The sequence below is a fragment of the Heptranchias perlo genome, chromosome 9 (genome assembly GCF_035084215.1).
Source record: "Heptranchias perlo isolate sHepPer1 chromosome 9, sHepPer1.hap1, whole genome shotgun sequence".
Taxonomy (NCBI): domain Eukaryota; kingdom Metazoa; phylum Chordata; class Chondrichthyes; order Hexanchiformes; family Hexanchidae; genus Heptranchias; species Heptranchias perlo.
In genome coordinates, this window is record NC_090333.1 from 46,472,616 (window position 1) to 46,492,024 (window position 19,409).

Sequence of the window (19,409 nt, forward strand, 5' to 3'; positions counted from 1 at the left end):
ATGCCAGCAATGTCCCCGGTGGCACCCTGGAAGGATCCAGGGGAGAAGTTGTTGAGGGCAGTGGTGACTTTGACAGGGACAGGTAAGCTGATGGTGCTCGGGCCAGCCGGGAGCAGCTCGGCATGAAGGAGGCTGCAGATGTCCACGACTACATGTCGAGTGACTCTGAGCCTCAGTGTGCACTACTCCTCAGAGAGGTCCAAGAAGCTGAGCCTCGGTCTGTGGATGCTGTGGCGAGGGTAGTGCCTTCTGCGACGCATCTCTCTCTGCGGTTGCCCTCACTCCTGCTGTGCAGGTGGATGTGTCACAGCACTGTGTTGTGGAGCTCCACGTGTCAGAGGTGGACGGCATGGCCGGCGAGGCTGGTGATGCTGTTCGTCCTCTAAGTAGGTCATGACTGCAGCTATGGCGGCCCCCATCTGGAAGATGTGCATTTGAGGGGGTCCGCAAGGTAGGTAAATGTGTCTGCACACCGGGGTTGAGGTTCCAAGTTGGTGAATTTTATTGTTAGGAGGAGGGTGGTGGAGGCCAAACTTTGTCCAAAGTGACAGAGTGGCCTCCTGCAATGAGTGAGGGTCTCCCCCCTCACCTGTCAAATGGACCTTTGCAGCTCCCGCAGGCTGGTGGCTGCAAAACGTCTGTTTCAACTGGGAGTGTTTCCCCCAGTACGGGAAACACGCTCAGTTTAGATGAAAATTCCACCCCTCTTAAAATATCCTCCCAATTAGGTCTGCAAACGGCATGAACTATCAAATTAATTGCTTTAAGTGGGATCCCACCGGCTTTAATTGCCGGTGGGAGTCCCGCATGCGGGGGCTGCGCGCGCATCTAAGCCGGGCTCCGGACCCGCCCCAGGAATCCTGAATTTTCGGACCCCGCTTGGCCATCCTAAAATCGACCCCAAAATATCTTGCATTGTGGACTTGTTTGACTTTAGCTTGACGGACGTGATTTAAAATCAGTTCAATCAATTTGTTCTAAATATCCTTGCTCAGCCACAGTTACTGTCACTTTTTATTTATAATGTATCGATTTAAACTATTACTAAACTGGAAGCGTCTGTATTACCTTTAGCGGAGCGGCTGGGAGTCGGGAAGCAGTGAGTGTGGGAGGCTGTGCATACTCCGCTCCCTCATAAACCGAACATCAGGTGATTCTGGAACCCGCTAAATCCGCGATTCTGGCGCGCTCCAACATTTCGAAGGATATCAGCAAGTCATGGGCGAGCAACCAGACTTTCTCAAGGATGGCTGAAGAATGGAAATGAGGCTCCAGTACCGTGGCTACATTCCGAGGAGCCGACCAATGAAGCTTGCTGGTTGGCTTGGGTCCCCATATTGCACTCAAAAACTTGCAGCAAGTCCCATGGAATATAAATGTCCTTTCACTGGATCCGCTCCCGGTCTTTATGTGTCTCGGGGCCCCTGAGGAAAGGAAGAAGTAGCCAGGATTCTTGATCCTGATCACTATTCAGCAACATCAGCTAGAAAGTATATATGTGAGGAAAGGATTGGACTTGGTTGTGAAGCATTTAAGTAGATTCCACATATTTGTTATTTAGTTTCAGACATGGAGAATGTTCACTTCCATGAGGTGTTGAAGGGCTGCAAACAGCTTGAGAACTAGACTCCAGCACAAATCGCCAACTTTAGGAGGCAAAATTAGGGAGAGAAAGGTTGGTGCCGCACTTTGGTTCAGAAAAGGTTCAAATATAGTATTAAAGGTAAAATGGCAGCATGGATAGAGTAAAGAATGGAAAGCAGAGATTAGGAGTAATTGCATTTTTCTTGAATTGGCAACTATAGCTAATCGCATGCTTCAGCAACCTGTGTTGCAGTCTCTCTTGTTCCAAATACACAAATAATTTGAACAAGAGCATGCAGAAAATAACTTGTTGATATCAAATTAGTGTCAATTACAACTGTGAGGAAGAATGAAGGAATCTTCAGGAGGACATTAACAAGCTGGACAAATGGACAGTTATGTGGCAAATGCAGTTCCATGTAGACAATGTAAAGTGTTACATTTTGAGGAAAGAACAGAGAATGGAAATAGTTACAGTAAAACGATAAAATCAGTGGAGGAATAGAGAGATCTAGAGGTGTAGATGTTCACCTCTTTAAAAGCAGGGCTGTAGGTGGAAAATGTTTTTTTAAAACATAAGTGCAATTCTGGGCATTGAATATAAAAGCAAGGAGGTGATGATGAATCTCTACAAGGCATTGATTAGGCCACAGCTGGAGTTTGGGCATCCCATTATAGAAAGTATATTGGAGCCCTGGAAAGGCAAAACATAGATTTACTAGAATGATGCGAGGGATGAGAGAATGTAGTTACGATGACAGACTAGAAAAACTAGTTGTTTTCTGTGGAGCAGAGAAGATTAGGGGTGTATAATAGAAACTAAAAATTATGAAAAGGTTTGAGAGGATAAATAGTGAAAGTTTATTTGCATTGGTAGCTGAAATAAGTTTACGGTTACTACTAAACGTGATGTTGGAAGAATTTTTTTCATGTAAAGGGTTTTAGAATATGGAATACATTATCAGAGGTGACTACTGAAGTAAGACATTCATAATACTTAAGAAGGAATTAGATAAGCACTCGAAAAAGAAATAAGTTATAAATAAAGTACAAGAGCAGAAAATAGGATTAAACTAGATGGATCAGCTGTGTTGCACTTTCTGTGATGGTTCCCCTGGAAATTAGGATTTTTTTTATGGGTCTGCTGCCGACCAATGGTCTACATTCCAAGATAAAATGATAAATCTGAAAATATACTACACAAAATGTTTCTGCTCTAGTCAGTGTTATCTCTGAGATCTCGTTGTGCTCACTTATTTTTGAAAGATTGTTTGCCTCTGCGATATTGGTAATGTGTTTTTTTTTAGTTTTCCATGATATTTTGTACTCATCCCATTTATATTTGATGCAAGCATTGGACAAAAGTCTACCAGGGCAGCAGTTGTTAGGACAGTAGCTAGTCGTTTAGGATTAGATAAGCATAATGTTACATGCAAAGCAATAGCTATGATACTGTTCAATGTACTTTTTTAACTTGAATTATATTGCCTAGATTTACCCTAGATCCTAAAAGTAGTGCATAGTCCCTTCAACTTAAAAAACAAACCGGTAACCAAATTCATGCGCAAGTGAATCTTATTTCTAATCCATTTTATACATCCAATGGGCCTGGTTTAAAATTCAGTAATGCCGATATAATTGTCATTTTGCAGCTGCTGCTTCATTTTGATTTCCAACTTCCCTCTGCTTTTTTCCCCATCTTCTCCTGAACACTCATGCTGCAGTAATGCTCCAGGGATACTCTGTGCTACCTTGCCCAAGGAGCCATTCTTCATATGCAGATAGTGGTTAATTGGCAATCTTAGCGCAGGAACCCTGACTTTTTTCCTCAATTAACTTAGACAGCCCATATAGACTGTATGACCTGGATTATCCTCTGCTATCCCATCCAAATCGGGCAAGATAGCAGCAGAAATTCCTCCAAAGTCTCCTGATGAAGGAATTGGGCCTTGTAGCAGCCTCTTCTTCCTACATTTCACTCGAGCACTTACCTACCATGGGGAGGTTGTTGGCTGACCACATCTCCCTTGGCCCCCTAAGTGGGCCACTCAGCAAAAACTGTGAGATTCTTTCGGGATCCCGGCTGCCTGCCTGTTCTGGAGTCCACGGGTAGGACCCATTTGCACCTTTGTGGAGGCCTCCACAATATGCCTCCACTCACTCAGCAAACCCTCCACCCCTACAGCACCAGATCTCCCGGGACTTAAAATCTGCCAAGGTCAGGACGGATTTCCGCAAATCTCGTCTCCCCCCCATCCGATTTCCGCCCCGAGTTAAAATTGAGGCTTACATTTTGCTTTTTCATAATACAGTACTTGTGAATTCTGCTTCTTCCCCATAAGATCTGGGCAGTCTCCTGCATCTGGTGACTGCACGGATTGATGTCACCAACCTGGAACAGGCAACTTCAAAGTGATGAGAGTGATACACTGGGTCTGTCTTCAACAATGTTTCTGAGCCATTTTAACTGCAGGAATAATATTTTAAAATGGCTTTGTTACCTAACAAGAACTCTTTTGGGAAGGCTGAACTTAATTTTGGTGTTGCACTGCCATGTTTAAGCTACAGCAGAAACTATACCTACTGCAACATGAATGTTTTCAATTTTTAAATTAAATCAAAAAAATAATTGCACAAACAAAGATATTCCACCAGATTAAACATTCATAAGACCAAAGCCATCGTCTTTGGCTTCCGCCACAAACTCCATATCTTTGCCACCAATTCTACCACCCTCCCTGCCCACTGTAGGAGGCTGAACTAGGCTGATCCTGAGTTGAGTTTCCAACCCCATATTCTCTCCATCACAAAGATCGCTTACATCCACCTCCACTCCTGCCTCGGTCTATCTGCTTCTAAAGCCCTCATATATTCCTTTCTCACCTCCAGACTCAACTATTCTAATACTGTCATGGACGGCCTCCTATCTTCCATCCTCTGTAAATGTCAGCTCACCCAAAACTTTGCTGCCCATATCCTATCCAGCACCACTTACCCATCACTCCAGTCCTTTCTGATCTACAATGGCTCCTCGTTCCCCCAATGCCTCAAATTTAAAATTTTTATCCTCGTGTGTAAATCCTTTCATGATCTCACCCCTCCCTATCTCTATAACCTCGGCCAATCTACACCCCCTCCCCCTCAGAATTCTGTGTTCCTCCGACTCTGGCCTCTTCTGCACCCCCCTCCCTTCACCCCATCATTGGTGACCACTTTGGGGTGTTTTTTCTGTGATAAAGGCACAATGTAAATGCAAGTTGTTGTTTTTGTTGATGCAGCAAAGAAATAACCCTAACCCTAATTCTAAAATTGAGGGAGTGGACTTATGCAGGGCACAGAGCTCCTGCTTTTTGGATGCCAATATTGAAGTGCTGGTTTGTGCTGCTGTATGTTGTTCAACACAGCTCAAGACTTGAAGTTCATTGTTAGCAAAAAGCTATTTGCATCTAGAAATATAGAAGAACAGGAATAAATTTCAAACTTTACTTCAATTACCAAAATATTCATTTATCAGGTTTTAAATGAAACTGGCTGTAAAATTATATGACATCCCAAAATAGCTCAAAATAATTATTACATGAATATATAATACAAACTACTGCAGAGTTGATAGAATCTTATTCAAATTCTAGTTCATGCTTTTTATATTGTACAATTAATACATCCAGCTATTCAATAAAGAAGTAAATTATTAGAGTTTGGAGCAGAACAAGGACACCCTTTGGACTTGTAAGTATGAGCAGCAATGACAGAAAATCAAAGCAAGATAATGAGACCAACTTATCTTTATTTATTTATGAAGCTTATTCACAAAGCATTCATTAATGGTATTTAACAGTGAATAGTCAAAATATTATTCTGTTGCACAATAATGGTACATTTATATTATCAGCTAATGAAGAATAATTACAGAGTAAGATGATCTAATATAGCAAGAATGAACAAAAAGTTCAGGTTGTTAGTGGCAAGTTCCAACATGAATGTGAAAAAAGATCAAATTGGCTGAATAATAGAAAATTATGTCACTGTGCCTAAAGATGATTAATATTACCAAGAAAACCAACAGCTTTGTATATTAGGAGATCTACAAAGCTACTTACAACAGTATTGATTGGATTTTGGCTGTATGTTAACACTACAATATTAGCAATTTTATGCAGATCGGTTTATTTTATGAAGAGTAACTAACATAATACCAGCTATCAGGAATTCAAGTTGTGAAGAAGATTGAAATATTTGCGTTAAGAAGGAAGAACCTTTAGGCTGGCTTCAATGAAATTATCAACATTATGAAGGGGATTGAGTAAGTTGATCAAGGAACATTGTTTACTATGGTAAAGAGTTCAAATACCAGGAAAAACAAGTTAAAATGAGAAGATTAGGAGTAGGGAAGGAATTTAGGTGAATTTTCAATCAAAAGGTAATAGACTTGTGGAATGAATTATGAAGATAGACCCTTAAAGTAGACAGAATAAATTAATTCAAAAGGAAATCTAGATATGTTTCTAAAGAGAGTAGGGAAGTGGTGAGAAAGCAGGGAGGTTGCGTTATCCCCACAAAAAAAGATTTTTTGTTTTCTATTCTATATAACTCCAAACCTTCCCTACCTGTCAATCATGGCTGCATACCAAGTACGGCTTTTCAACAACCCATATTAATTAACATAAATTCCTTAAAATGGTGCTTATTTTTGGATTTATTCTAAATGTATAAGCAGTTTGTCTTTAATTTGTAAGTTAATATTGTTCCAATCTGTTAACCATGTACCTTGTAGAAAAGATGAAAACCGGGTGGTTGGGCAGTTAAAATTGCCCAGGTTACTTAACCACCAGAAAACTGCCAGGATCCCAACATTTGGGATTTTAACCTGCTCTCCTAAGCAGGTGGCAAGGACACCTACACAAAGCCGCCAGGTCGTTCTTTACATATGTATGTTGGATGCCGATGAGACCTGATTGTAATTTTAACTCTGGCCTGGGCTTGGAAGCTGCTGTGGCTTTCTTGCCAGGTGAAAGCTAGTCACGATCTGCCAGGAAAAAGATAGGGCCGAAAAAGGTAAGTTTTTTCTTTCCTTTGTGGGGCCAGGAGGACCAGGTGTGCTCCTCCGGGCCCCAGAAGGAAAGCCTAGGCTCCCCCTGCCCCAGACTCCTCCCCCCACCCCCGTTCCCAAACATGAGACCCCTGTGGGATGCCCCAGGAAACCAAACCCACCACCTACCACGTCTCAGCGGGCAGCCTCCGAGCTATGTGATTTTCCGCGATCTGGGCAGGAAGTTGGCCGGTGAGATTTAAATGAGGCCTCATCCAATAGTCTGGCCTAATTTCTGAAGTGGCAGGTGAGTTTCCAACTCATTTCACTACCTATCCACCAAAATCCGTCCAGAGTTAAAATCAGGGCTGAAGTGCAGGTGATCGTTACTTGAGACTCTACACTCAGATCCCTGTACATTTTCAAAATGGTTCATTTCATTTATTATGTCAAATCTTCCATCATTGTGCTCTAATAACGCATTGGAAAGATACATTACCAGGTGTGGTACTGAACTTTAAGGACCAGCAAGGTCTCAGTTTTGATCCTTGGCCCATGCTGAGTTAGCTGTTCCAGGCTGGGGCACTGGTGGGCCTGCTACAGTTGGCCTCAATGTCACTGACCAGCAATTTGAATGTGTAAAGTAGAAGAACAAGAAATGTCAGGGAGAGTACCAGTTAGCATATAGCTATGTGAAAGATAAAACATTGCATTTCACGTGACTCATATTGTTGTTAATGCTAAAATAAAAATAAAAATATAAAAAGTACACAGCAGGTCAGTCAGCATTTGAAAGAAAGAGAAAGGCAAATTAATTTTGCAGATTATATTTTTCTTCTGAACAGGCATGGTCTTTATTTGAGTGCTGCCCCACTTTTACAAATTAAAGTAGAATGAGATGTTCACACTTACACAGATAAAACCTAACTGGAGCCATTGAAACAGACCTAGTGCTTTGTCAATGGGTCACTTGTGTGTTTGTTAAGTGTTTTTAGAAACATACTTGGCCAATTATGCTTACAAGATAGAATACTGAGAATATTGTAACGGAATGTGCTATCTTTTAAATTGTAGTTTTTACTTAACTACAGCATGTTAATGATCTGACATTTCACCAGTCACTGATATTGATGGTCATGATTTATGGGACTTGTAGCTGCTCCATATATATTTCTTGGCCCTCTTTGATGGACTGTAGTTCTCCTAACAAATCTGAAATAAATTGCATTCTATAATTGAATATGTCAAAGTCTGTGTGCATATAATTCATGGTCTGAATTATGCCACATGACACACACATAAAATTGCTTTGACCTCCAGAATTTGTTTAAAAAGTGCATGAAATTTCCCGGGTTAATCTGGTTCATTCAGTCATCAGAAAACTATTTCACAAATGACTAAAAGTTCACTTAAAGTGAGTTAATACATTAGCAAATGTTTCATCAATTTTAAAATATAAGTGGACATCAAATTTATTTATTCCTTCAGTGTATTCTGTTCACAACTTTTATCAAAGCAAGAATCCTTCTGAGATTCCTTTGTAGTGAGATGTTGTGGGAAGCGCTCTGAGAAAATGCTGCACAATCTTTGATGTAGTCACTTCTCCAAAAGGTCCTGACTACAGCACCAAAAGCTGATGTGCTGAATAGTTCCAAGGAATAATTTTTGAACCTTGCGCTCCCAATGAGGGAGCCTCATTTCGCAGCGGGACACATCAGAATTTCAAGCGTGGACACAATTTACTGAACATTCGAATTGATGATCGAAACAGCGTGCACAGCAAGCACCTGAATTTCCAAAAGGCACTTCAGGCGGGCGAGGCTACCCATCAGAAGCAGCAACATAGTGAAATATCCTTCTGAAGTCAACATTTCTTTGTAGGTCATGAGATTGATGGATGATTTTCTGGGCACAGTACACAATGTGGCATTAAGTAGTATGGACTTATTTACATATCTACATGACAGAAAGTGTCAGCAAAACATTCCAAAGTACCTCTTAACCGGCAGGGCCTTGCACGCAGCAATTGATGTATCGGGAAATCGTGGGTGTACTGTCCATGATTTTCTGTGTAAAGTAAATAAATGGAAAATTATGGACAGTGCACCTGACTTCACCCTATGGGCGGAATTTTTAACTTTGGTGGAGGTGTAAAATTGGCGGTATCAGATTGGCCGCCCTTTATAAACACCACAAAATACCAGCAGTTTTACACCCTGCCGAAGTTGAAAGTTCCGTCGTATGAGTCAGAAAGTGGTGGGTTCAACCTCCAGAATGGCCTGAACACATAGGCACTGAAAATCTGTGGGAGAGCACATCCCAGCATAAGTGTCAGGATGTGCCTGCTATGGAAATCTGCCTCTGATTCTGCCACAGTTTACAAGGTCAGTGGGAGGAGTCTGTACGAACAGACCTTTAGTGGTTTGGGGGCGCATCTGTGAGGCTCCCTCGCTGAAATCTCTGGAAACTGGGGAGAATCTGACTGAACCGAAGGGTCAGTATGAGATCTCAGCTGGAAAGCTGCTGACCTTGGCCCAAGCACCCCTGTGCTCCCATAATCAACACCACCAAATCTGATTATCTGGCCATTTGTTCATTCATTTGCTGTTTGTGGGACCTTGTGTGAAATTGGCTGCTATATTTGTCTGCGTAATAACACTTCAAAAAAAACATTGGATGTAGAGCACTTTGGGACATGCTAAGATGGTACCATTTAAATTATGGAGCTTATTTCTTTTTTTAATGAAATTACAGGAGCATAAGAAAGTATTTATGGGCTGATTCCCTGTTCCAGTGCTCCCAACAAGAAGCAACACTCACAGGGAGCACTGCTCAGGAAATCGTTTTCCTGTAGACTTTGATTATCTGTCTATTTTAATTAATTTATGTGAAATCAGAGGTGTGGGTCCTGTAATGAGAAGGTTACCATTAAGTTAATTCTTTCCACAGACCTCATACAATTCTTCCATTGTGGACCTTATCCAAGCAATTCTATCTTCTGAGGAAAGGACTTGCCAAGTTTCTTTTTGCACCCAAAAAGTAAATCAAGCAAAACTCCTGAAAACCTAATTAACCATATATTCCACATTATACGTCCATGACTGACTGCCTTCCTTAGCAAGACATTTCCATGGTTCCAGGCGCTCAAGAACAGTCATATTCTAATTCTGGGCAGCATTTGATCATCTCTATTGCATTTATTCTTACAACTCACAATCACAATCCTAACTAAACATTAATCCAGTTTTTTTAAAAGCGGGTAAGCAACACAATATTAATTACTTTGGCAAAAACTGCTTCTAAGCTTTGGTGGTATGTAGACAGGGTTAGATACACTATGCAATACCATAGACTGCCATAGACTTATGTTTCTATACGACATTCTATACTACACTACATTATGATCATTCAAGCAATACTAACTAAAGGAGTACAAAAGCCAAACTGTGAATGACGTCCTAAAGGCCCCAGTGAATCATGAGACTCTCCTGGTCTTTCATTCAGTTTCTCTGCAGAAGAGTATTCATTGCATGACAGATTGTGCTGTCTGAGCATGCTCAGTACATTAATAAGATAAGCTCTTTGCAATGGGATATATTGTTCCTATTACCAACACATTTTTACCTCACGGTTAAGTGAGACTGACAAGATTTTTCACCAGTTGTTAAAAGCACATCTAGTAAAGGCAGGAAATGCAGCCCCCCAAAGGATTAGATATTGAACTTTCATCTCTGATGCCTGAGGAGTGAAATTCAACTTCAACAAAACAGGTGGTAGCGGATCAGTCACCTGTTATACCACACTTCTGCTTTTTCTTTAGGAACATTGGCTGGGGTGTGTAACAGGCAGCTGATCCGCGACCACCTTTTTTGTGCCACTATCGAAATTGAATTTCACCCCCCTGACTTCAAATCCAGACCAGACTAACAGGAATAAAAAATTCCACTGTCTACTAGCTGCACGGTTTCCATTTAAAATTAGGTTTTTTTTATTCATTCATGGGATGTGGTCGTCGCTGGCAAGGCCAGCATTTATTGCCCATCCCTAATTGCCCTTGAGATGGTGGTGGTGAGCCGCCTTCTTGAACCGCTGCAATCAGTGTGGTGAAGGTTCTCCCACAGTGCTGTTAGGTAGGGAGTTCCAGGATTTTGATCCAGCGACGATGAAGGAACGGCGATATATTTCCAAGTCGGGATGTTGTGTGACTTGGAGGGGAACGTGCAGGTGGTGGTGTTCCCATGTGCCTGCTGCTCTTGTCCTTCTAGGTGGTAGAGATCGCGGGTTTGGGAGGTGCTGTCGAAGAAGCCTTGGTGAGTTGCTGCAGTGCATCTTGTAGAGTTTGAGCAGTATCAATGCAATTTCCATGACTCCAATGCACAAAACTGCCGAATTCACTGCTAACTGGCAGGATAGTGGGTGTGGAAAATGGATAACTTTGGTGCAGCAGTTAGGCCTAATGTTAAGACTAATGCTTATTGTTGGAGTAAAATAGAGGAAATATTACTCTGCATCTAGCCATGCTGCACCTGACAAGGAAATGCTTGCTGCTGACAATGAAGTGTTCCATTCCCCAGCTCTGAAATTTGCAAAGAAAGGCAAAAAAAAAATTATGGTATGAAATTGTGTTACCATTATGTAAAACTAATAGTTTTGACTTCTTTTGTTGTCCATAGGTGCTATCTTGAAGACAGTGCTTCAAAGGGAGCGTGGTTGAACCGGTCCAGCATCATTTTTGCAGGGAGCGACAAATGGTCTGTGGACCCACGGGTGTCAATCGTATCAGGCAATAAACGGGAATATAGTCTTCGGATTCAGAAAGTAGAAGTCACTGATGATGGCCCATATACCTGTTCAGTCCAGACCCAACATAATCCCAAGACATCACAAATGCATTTGATAGTACAAGGTAAGCCATTTGAAAAGATTGCATGTTATGGGGAACCTTGCATTAGTGTATCAACATAAGAAATCAGAGGGAGAATATGCAATTCTATTAAGCCCAAGATAGTCCAGTAATATATAATGTTAATTGCCGACAGACATACTTTTTCACTCAATTTTCTTCCCTCTTCTCCTGAAGGTTCTGACTCATGCTGAGGTACATTTCCACAGGCAATGCTGCCCTGTGGCACCAATGCAAGAGGCAGTTCTCCTTCATATGTGATTTAGACACTGTAAAGGACATTGTAGAGGGTTGATCTTATTATCAGTCAAAAATGCAGCTCTAGTCAGTGGATGGTGATCAGGAGACCTGAGCTTGGATGACTTTTTCCCTCCTTAGCCTAGGAGAGCTGAGGCCAGTTTTAGCATCCTGACTGCCATTCCAGCTGAAGTTAGCCAAATCAGCACAGACTGGAGATTGGACCTGAGATCTTCCAGGTCTGTATGGGTGAGATCCAGACTGAGCAGTGTATTTATAATGAAGCCATTGGAGCAATGCTACAGATTTACTTTAAAGTAACATTTAACACATTGCTAGAATTCACAACAGAAATGGCAATTTTTAAATGTGTTAGAAAGATGAACTTGCACTTATATAGCACTTTATCACATTCCCAGGATGTCCCAAATGGCTTTACAACCAATTGATTACTGTTTGAAGTGTAGTCACTGTTGTTATTTAGACAAATGCAGCAGCCAATTTGTGCACAGCAAATGAAATAAATGGTCAGTTAATCTGAATGATTGTCAGGTTACTGGGAGAACTTCTTGCTCTTCTTCAAGTAGTGCCATGGGGCTTTTACATCTACATAAGCAGGCAAACAGGACCTCGGTTTAATGTCTCATCTAAAACACAGCACCTGCACTCCCTCAATAGTGCACAGAAATATCAGACTAAATTATGTGCTCCAAGACTTGGGTTGAAGCTAAAACTCACAAGCTTGAACCTAAAAAGGATAGATCAGAGTACTTTCCAGCAGTGAAAAGCTCGAAACAGTGGAGGTCCAAAGAGACTTAGGGGGTCCATGTATATAGATCATTAAAATGTCATGGACAGGTGCAGAAAATAATCGAAAAGGCTAATGGAATGCTGGCCTTTATATCTAGAGGACTAGAATACCAGGGGTAGAAGTTATGCTACAGTTATACAAAGCCCTGGTTAAACCACACCTGGAGTACTGCGTTCAGTTCCAGGCACTGCACCTTAGGAAGGATATATTGGCCTTGGAGGGAGTGCAGCGTAGATTTACTAGAATGATACCTGGACTCCAAAGGTTAAATTATGAGGCGAGATTACACAAACTAGGGTTATATTCCCTGGAATTTAGAAGATTAAGGGGTGATTTGATCGAAGTTTTCAAGATATTAAGGGAAACTGATAGGATAGATAGAGAGAAACTATTTCCACTGGTTGGGGAGTCTAGGACTAGGGGACATAGCCTAAAAAAATTGGAGTCAGGACTTTCAGGAGTGAAGTTAGGAAAGAATGGTAGAAGTTTGGAACCCTCTTCCGCAAACGGCAGTTGATGCTAGTTCAATGGTTAATTTTAAATCTGAGATTGATAGATTTTGTTAACCAAGGGTATTAATGGATATGGGGCTAAGGCGGGTATATGGAGTTAGGTTACAGATCAGCCATGATCTCATTGAATGGCGGATCAGGCTCAAGGGGCTAAATGGCCTACTTCTATTCCTATGTTCCTTAGATGTGCAAATGCTACCATCTGACCCAATCTGATACCTGATAGTGATGATATTTTATCAGATGAACCTGCAGTGCAAAAGTTTGCTTTTCTTTTCATTTTAGTTATCATTGTTTTTGCACAGCAGCGACTATTTAGTCACAATGTGAACCAAATGCTACACCAGACTTTGCTTTGCTTTAATATAAGAAATAGGTAATTTAGCTATCAAGTCTGTTCCTTTTGTATTTCATATGCAATCAACCCTATCATGTACACTGCCCAATCTATTTAATTTCCTGAGGAAAAGCTGGGCATTAAAACTCCCTGATCCTCAAGGGCAATCAAATAAAGCAAAAGAATATTCATCTTACCTCACATCTCCACTATTCAACCCTGGCTTGCTGCCCCATCACATCAGCTATAGCAGAAGAGGACTATTCTGTCCTATTGAGTATTTAATCATCTCAGTCTTAACTGATCCTTATAGCTTCAAATCCTGTTTCCAAACAGATCTTTATCTTTTTGATTGTGTCACTCAACACAACCTCACTGCTTTTTCTGGAAGCCTGTTCCATATTCTACTACTCTGTGGGAAAAGACCTCCTGTAATCTTTAATTTCATTTGAAGCTTGCTAATTTTAATCTACCTGAATAAATAACCCTATTACCAACCTTCCATTCCTCTCTAAGGTCCTTGAACATGACATCACCTCTCCCATCATTTCCTGTTCAAATCCCTCTAGTCCAGTTTCCACCCTACCTGTCCCAGCCGGCATATCTCATGCAATGGCTTCTTTCCCTTCACCACCACCCACTCCCCTGCATCTTCAAAGTCCCTTTGAGGCCCCACGGTTGCACCCTTGCTTTTCTTGCCCCTCAGCAATAAAATTCATATACACTGTGGTCAGCTTTGACATGTGTACTAACGACACGCCACTCTAACTCTGCAACACCACCTTTGACTCCATTACCAGCACTGTGGTATCTAACCACTTGTCCGACATCAAGTCATGCATGAGCAAGAACTTTGTTCAAGGTAATATTGGCATGACTGAAGCCATCGTGTTCAACACCTACAAAAACTCTACATTCTATCTCCTGAATCCATTCCCCTTTTTGCTTAGTTTAACTCTGAGCTGAGCTTCAATGCCAACACTAAAACTGCCTATTTCCACCTCTGCAGCATTGCTATCCTCCTATTGCTGCTGAAATATTTATCCATGTCTTCATCAACTCCAGCCTCCGTTGCTCTCCCTGCCAGCCTCCTGAATTCCACCCTTTGTAAACTGCAACTTATCCAAAACTCTGCTGCCCTCATCATGCTCCTAAGTTTCACTAGCCTGTCACCTCGTCTTCAACTACTTCCATTGGCTCGCCATTCGATGATGCATTGAAATCAAAATTCTTGTCCTCATCTACAAGTCCCTTGACTGCCTTGCCTCTCCATACCTTTGCATGTAAACGGCAGAACAGGAGCAGCTTCGAAAAAAATCCCAGCTATTACATTATGTCAAAGGCGCTATAAATTGCAAATTATTGTTGTTATTTTCATTAGGGCTTGGATATGCCTAGCTTTTACATTTTGTTGTAATTATTCAGATGTTTTGTTTTGTTTTCTAGCAGCAATCTTCTCTCCTATTTTTGTCAATATTAGTGATGCCCCACAATAGAGGTCTTGGCCTTTCACCTAAGTTTCTCAGCAATAAGGGAAAAGCAGAACATTGGACTCTCAACTTCATGCCCTGGATTTGAATGAATTTCTTATCTAATGATGCAACTTACTAAACCACTATAGTAGAGCTTCACTAGCTCTTGCATTGGTCACAAGATGGAAGACTTCAGGATGGTGCAATGCTTCATCTTAGTGGAGTCAGCTGGGGCGGGGCGGGGGAGGGGGTGCTTTCTTAACCCACAGTGTAAATGTCTCATCAGCTGATGTGAAGCCTCATCAATAGCAGCTTAGGAGATGTCTGCACAGTACGGATATCTCCAAAATTTTATAATTTTTTTAATATATAATTGACTAACCTATATGAAGGACCAAAGCCATAGTTGAGGACACACAACAACAAATGAAAAGAATATGAGAGAAAATCAGCTAAATCAAATAATGGTCACATGACTTCAAGTTTGAGTATTAAAAGCCTACACATTTTAGGAGAAAAAAAACACTGATTGAATGTAACAACATAAGAACCAGGAGCAGGAGTAGGCCATATGGCCCCTCGAGCCTGCTCCGCATTCAATGGGATCATGGCTGATCTTCAACCTCAACTCCACTTTCCCGCCCAATCCCCATATCCCTTGATTCCCCTAGAGTCCAAAAATCTATCGATCTCAGCCTTGAACAAACTCAACGACTGAGCATCCACAGCCTTCTGGGGTGGAGAATTCCAAAGATTTACAACCCTCTGAGTGAAGAAATTCCTCCTCATCTCAGTCTTAAATGGCCAATCCCTTATCCTGAGACTATGCCCCCTAGTTCTAGACTCTCCAGCCAGGGGAAACAACTTCTCAACATCAACCTTGTCAAGCCTTCTCAGAATCTTATATGTTTCAATGAGATCACCTCTCATTCTTCTAAACTCCAGAGAGTATAGGCCCATTCTACTCAATCTCTCCTCATAGGACAACCCTCTCATCCCAGGAATTAATCTAGTGCACCGCCTCTAAGGCAAGTATATCCTTCCTTAGGTAAGAAGACCAAAACTGTATACTGTAGATAAGTCATCCGGTCCGGATTGGATGCATCCTAAGTTGCTGAGGGAAGTAAGGGTGGAAATTGTGGCCATAATCTTCCAAACATCCATAGATATGGGGGTGGTGCCAGAGGACTGGAGAATTGCAAATGTTACACCCTTGTTCAAAAAAGGATAAACCCAGCAACTATAGGCCAGTCAGTTTAACCTCAGTGGTGGGAAACTTTTAGGAGCGATAATCCGGGACAGAATTAACAGTCACTTGGATGAGGGTGGATTGATTAGGGAAAGCCAGCACGGCTTTGTTAAAGGCAAATCATGTTTAACTAACCTGATAGAGTTTTTTGATAAGGTAACAGAGAGGGTAGATGAGGGCAGTGCAGTTGATGTGGTGGAGATGGACTTTCAAAAGGCGTCCGATAAAATGCCCCACGGTAGACTTACCTTCAAGATTGCGGCCCATGGGATAAAGGGGGCAGTAGCAATATGGATACAGAATTGGCTAAGGGACAGGAAACAGAGAGTAGTGGTGAACGGTTGTTTTTCGGACTGGAAGGAAGTGTGCAGTGGTGTTCCTCAGGGTTCAGTGCTGGGACGACTGCTTTTCTTGATATATACTAATGACTTGGACTTGGGTGTACAGGGCACAATTTCCAAATTTGCAGATAACACAAAACATGGAAGAGTCGTAAACAGTGAGGAGGATATTGATAAACTTCAAGAGGACATAGACAGGCTGGTGGCATGGGCGGACACGTGGCAGATGAAATTTAACGCAGAAAAATGCAAATACATTTCGGTAGGAAGAACGAGGAGAGGCAATATAAACTAGAGGGCACAACTCTAAAAGGGGTACAGGAACAGAGAGATCTGGGGGTATATGTGCACAAATCATTGAAGGTGGCAGGGCAGGTTGAGAAAGCGGTTTAAAAAGCATACGGGATCCTAGGCTTTATAAATAGAAGCATAGAGTACAAAAGTATGGAAGTCATGATGAACCTTTATAAAACACTGGTTTGGCCACAACTGGAGTACTGTATCCAGTTCTGGGCACCGCACTTCAGGAAAGATGTGAAGGCCTTAGAGAGGGTGCAGAAGAGATTTACTAGAATGATTCCAGGGATGAGGGATTTTAGTTACATAGATAGATTGCAGAAGCTGGGATTGTTCTCCTTGGAACAGAGATGGTTGCGAGGAGATTTGATAGAGGTATTCAAAATCATGAAAGGTCTAGACAGAGTAGATAGAGAGAAACTGTTCCCATTGCCGGAAGGGTCAAGGACCAGAGGACATAGATTTAAGGTGATTAGCAAAAGCATCAAAGGCAACATGAGGAAAAACGTTTTTACACAGCGAGTGGTTAGGATCTGAAATGCACTGCCTGAGGGGGTGGTGGAGGCAGATTCAATCATGACCTTCAAAAGGAAACTGGATAAGTACTTGAAGGGAAAAAAATTGCAGGGCTACGGGGATAGGGCAGGGGAGTGGGACTAGCTGGATTGCTCTTGCATAGAGCCGGCACGGACTCGATGAGCCGAATGGCCTTCTTCCGTTTTGTAACCTTTCTATGATTCTATGATTCTACTCCAGGTGAGGTCTCACCAAAGCCCTGTACAATTGTGGTAAGACTTCCTTACTCTTGTACTCCAACCCCCTTGCAATAAAGGCCAATATGCCATTTGCCTTCCTAATTGCTTGCTGTACCTGCATGCTAACTTTTTGTGTTTCTTGTATGAGGACACCCAAATCTCCCTGAACACCAACATTTACTAGTTTCTCACCATTTAAAAAATATTCTGTTTTTTTATTTTTCCTACCAAAGCGAATAACCTCACATTTCCCCACATTATACTCCATCTGCCACCTTCTTGCCCACTCACTTAACCTGTTGATATCCCTTTGCAGCCCCTTTGTGTCCTCCTCACAGCTTACTTTCCCACCTAGCTTTGTATCGTCAGCAAACTTGGATACAATACACTCGGTCCCTTCATCTAAGTCATTAATGTAGATTGTAAATAGCTGAGGCCCAAGCACTGATCCTTGCGGCACTCCGCTAGTTACAGCCTGCCAACCTGAAAGTGACCCATTTATCCCTAGTCTCTGTTTTCTGTCCGTTAACCAATCCTCTATTCATGCTAATACATTATCTCCAACCCCATGAGCCCTTACCTAGCATAACAACCTTTTATGTGGCACCTTATCGAATGCCTTTTGAAAATCCAAATATACCACATCCACTAATTCCCCTTTATCTACCCTGCTAGTTACATCTTCAAAAAACTCTAATAAATTTGTCAAATACGATTTCCCTTTCATAAAACCATGTTGACTCTGCCTAATCATATTATGATTTTCTAAGTGCTCTGTTACTACTTCCTTAATAATGGATTCCAGCATTTTGCCGACAACTGATGAAATAAGTCTTTCTACAATTTTGAGTTCCTCGAAAAGAATCAGTTAGAATAGGAGACGGTGTGATGAGTCTGAGTGATAATGCATGAAGGAGGAAGAATTGTTGGCTATCTATCATTTGCACTGAGTTTAAGGCACAAATTCATTAGAACATAAGAAATAGGAGCAGGAGTAGGCCAATCGGCCCCTCGAGCCTGCTCCGCCATTCAATAAGATCATGGCTGTTCTGATCCTAACCTCAAATCTAAATTCATGTCCAATTTCCTGCCCGCTCCCCATAACCCCTAATTCCCTTTACTTCTAGGAAACTGTCTATTTCTGTTTTAAATTTATTTAATGATGTAGCTTCCACAGCTTCCTGGGGCAGCAAATTCCACAGACCTACCACCCTCTGAGTGAAGAAGTTTCTCCTCATCTCAGTTTTGAAAGAGCAGCCCCTTATTCTAAGATTATGCCCCCTAGTTCTAGTTTCACCCATCCTTGGGAACATCCTTACCGCATCCACCCGATCAAGCCCCTTCACAATCTTATATGTTTCAATAAGATCGCCTCTCATTCTTCTGAACTCCAATGAGTAGAGTCCCAATCTAATCAACCTCTCCACATATGTTCACCCCCTCATCCCCGGGATTAACCGAGTGAACCTTCTTTGTACTGCTTCGAGAGCAAGTATGTCTTTTCTTAAGTATGGACACCAAAACTGTATGTAGTATTCCAGGTGCGGTCTCACCAATACCTTATATAACTGCAGCAATACCTCCCTGTTTTTATATTCTATCCCCCGAGCAATAAACGCCAACATTCCGTTGGCCTTCTTGATCACCTGTTGCACCTGCATACTAACTTTTTGATTTTCTTGCACCAGGACCCCCAGATACCACCAGATTGCTTGTATATGCATAGAGATGCCGAAATTGCTCCTGGATGTGATCCCAGTATGGGACCATGTCAGCTGCTGACCTCTGCCACTGACCCCACCTGAGGGGAAAAGCAGTGAATTGGAGCAACTGATTGAAGCCTTGTTTTGCATTCACTGTCTTCCTTTGGTGTTGATCTGAT

The 19,409-nt window shown here is 41.9% G+C and overlaps 1 protein-coding gene across 2 annotated transcripts in view; it reads left to right on the plus strand.

Moving 5' to 3' along the window:
* The window catches only part of negr1 (neuronal growth regulator 1), a 457,516-nt gene that overhangs the window by 279,773 nt on the left and 158,334 nt on the right, over positions 1 to 19,409 (plus strand). For both annotated transcript variants that reach the window (XM_067990328.1, XM_067990329.1), the window contains exon 2: positions 11,287 to 11,519. In XM_067990328.1, the coding sequence (XP_067846429.1) occupies positions 11,287 to 11,519 (233 nt within the window). The remainder of the gene's footprint in view (positions 1 to 11,286; positions 11,520 to 19,409) is intronic.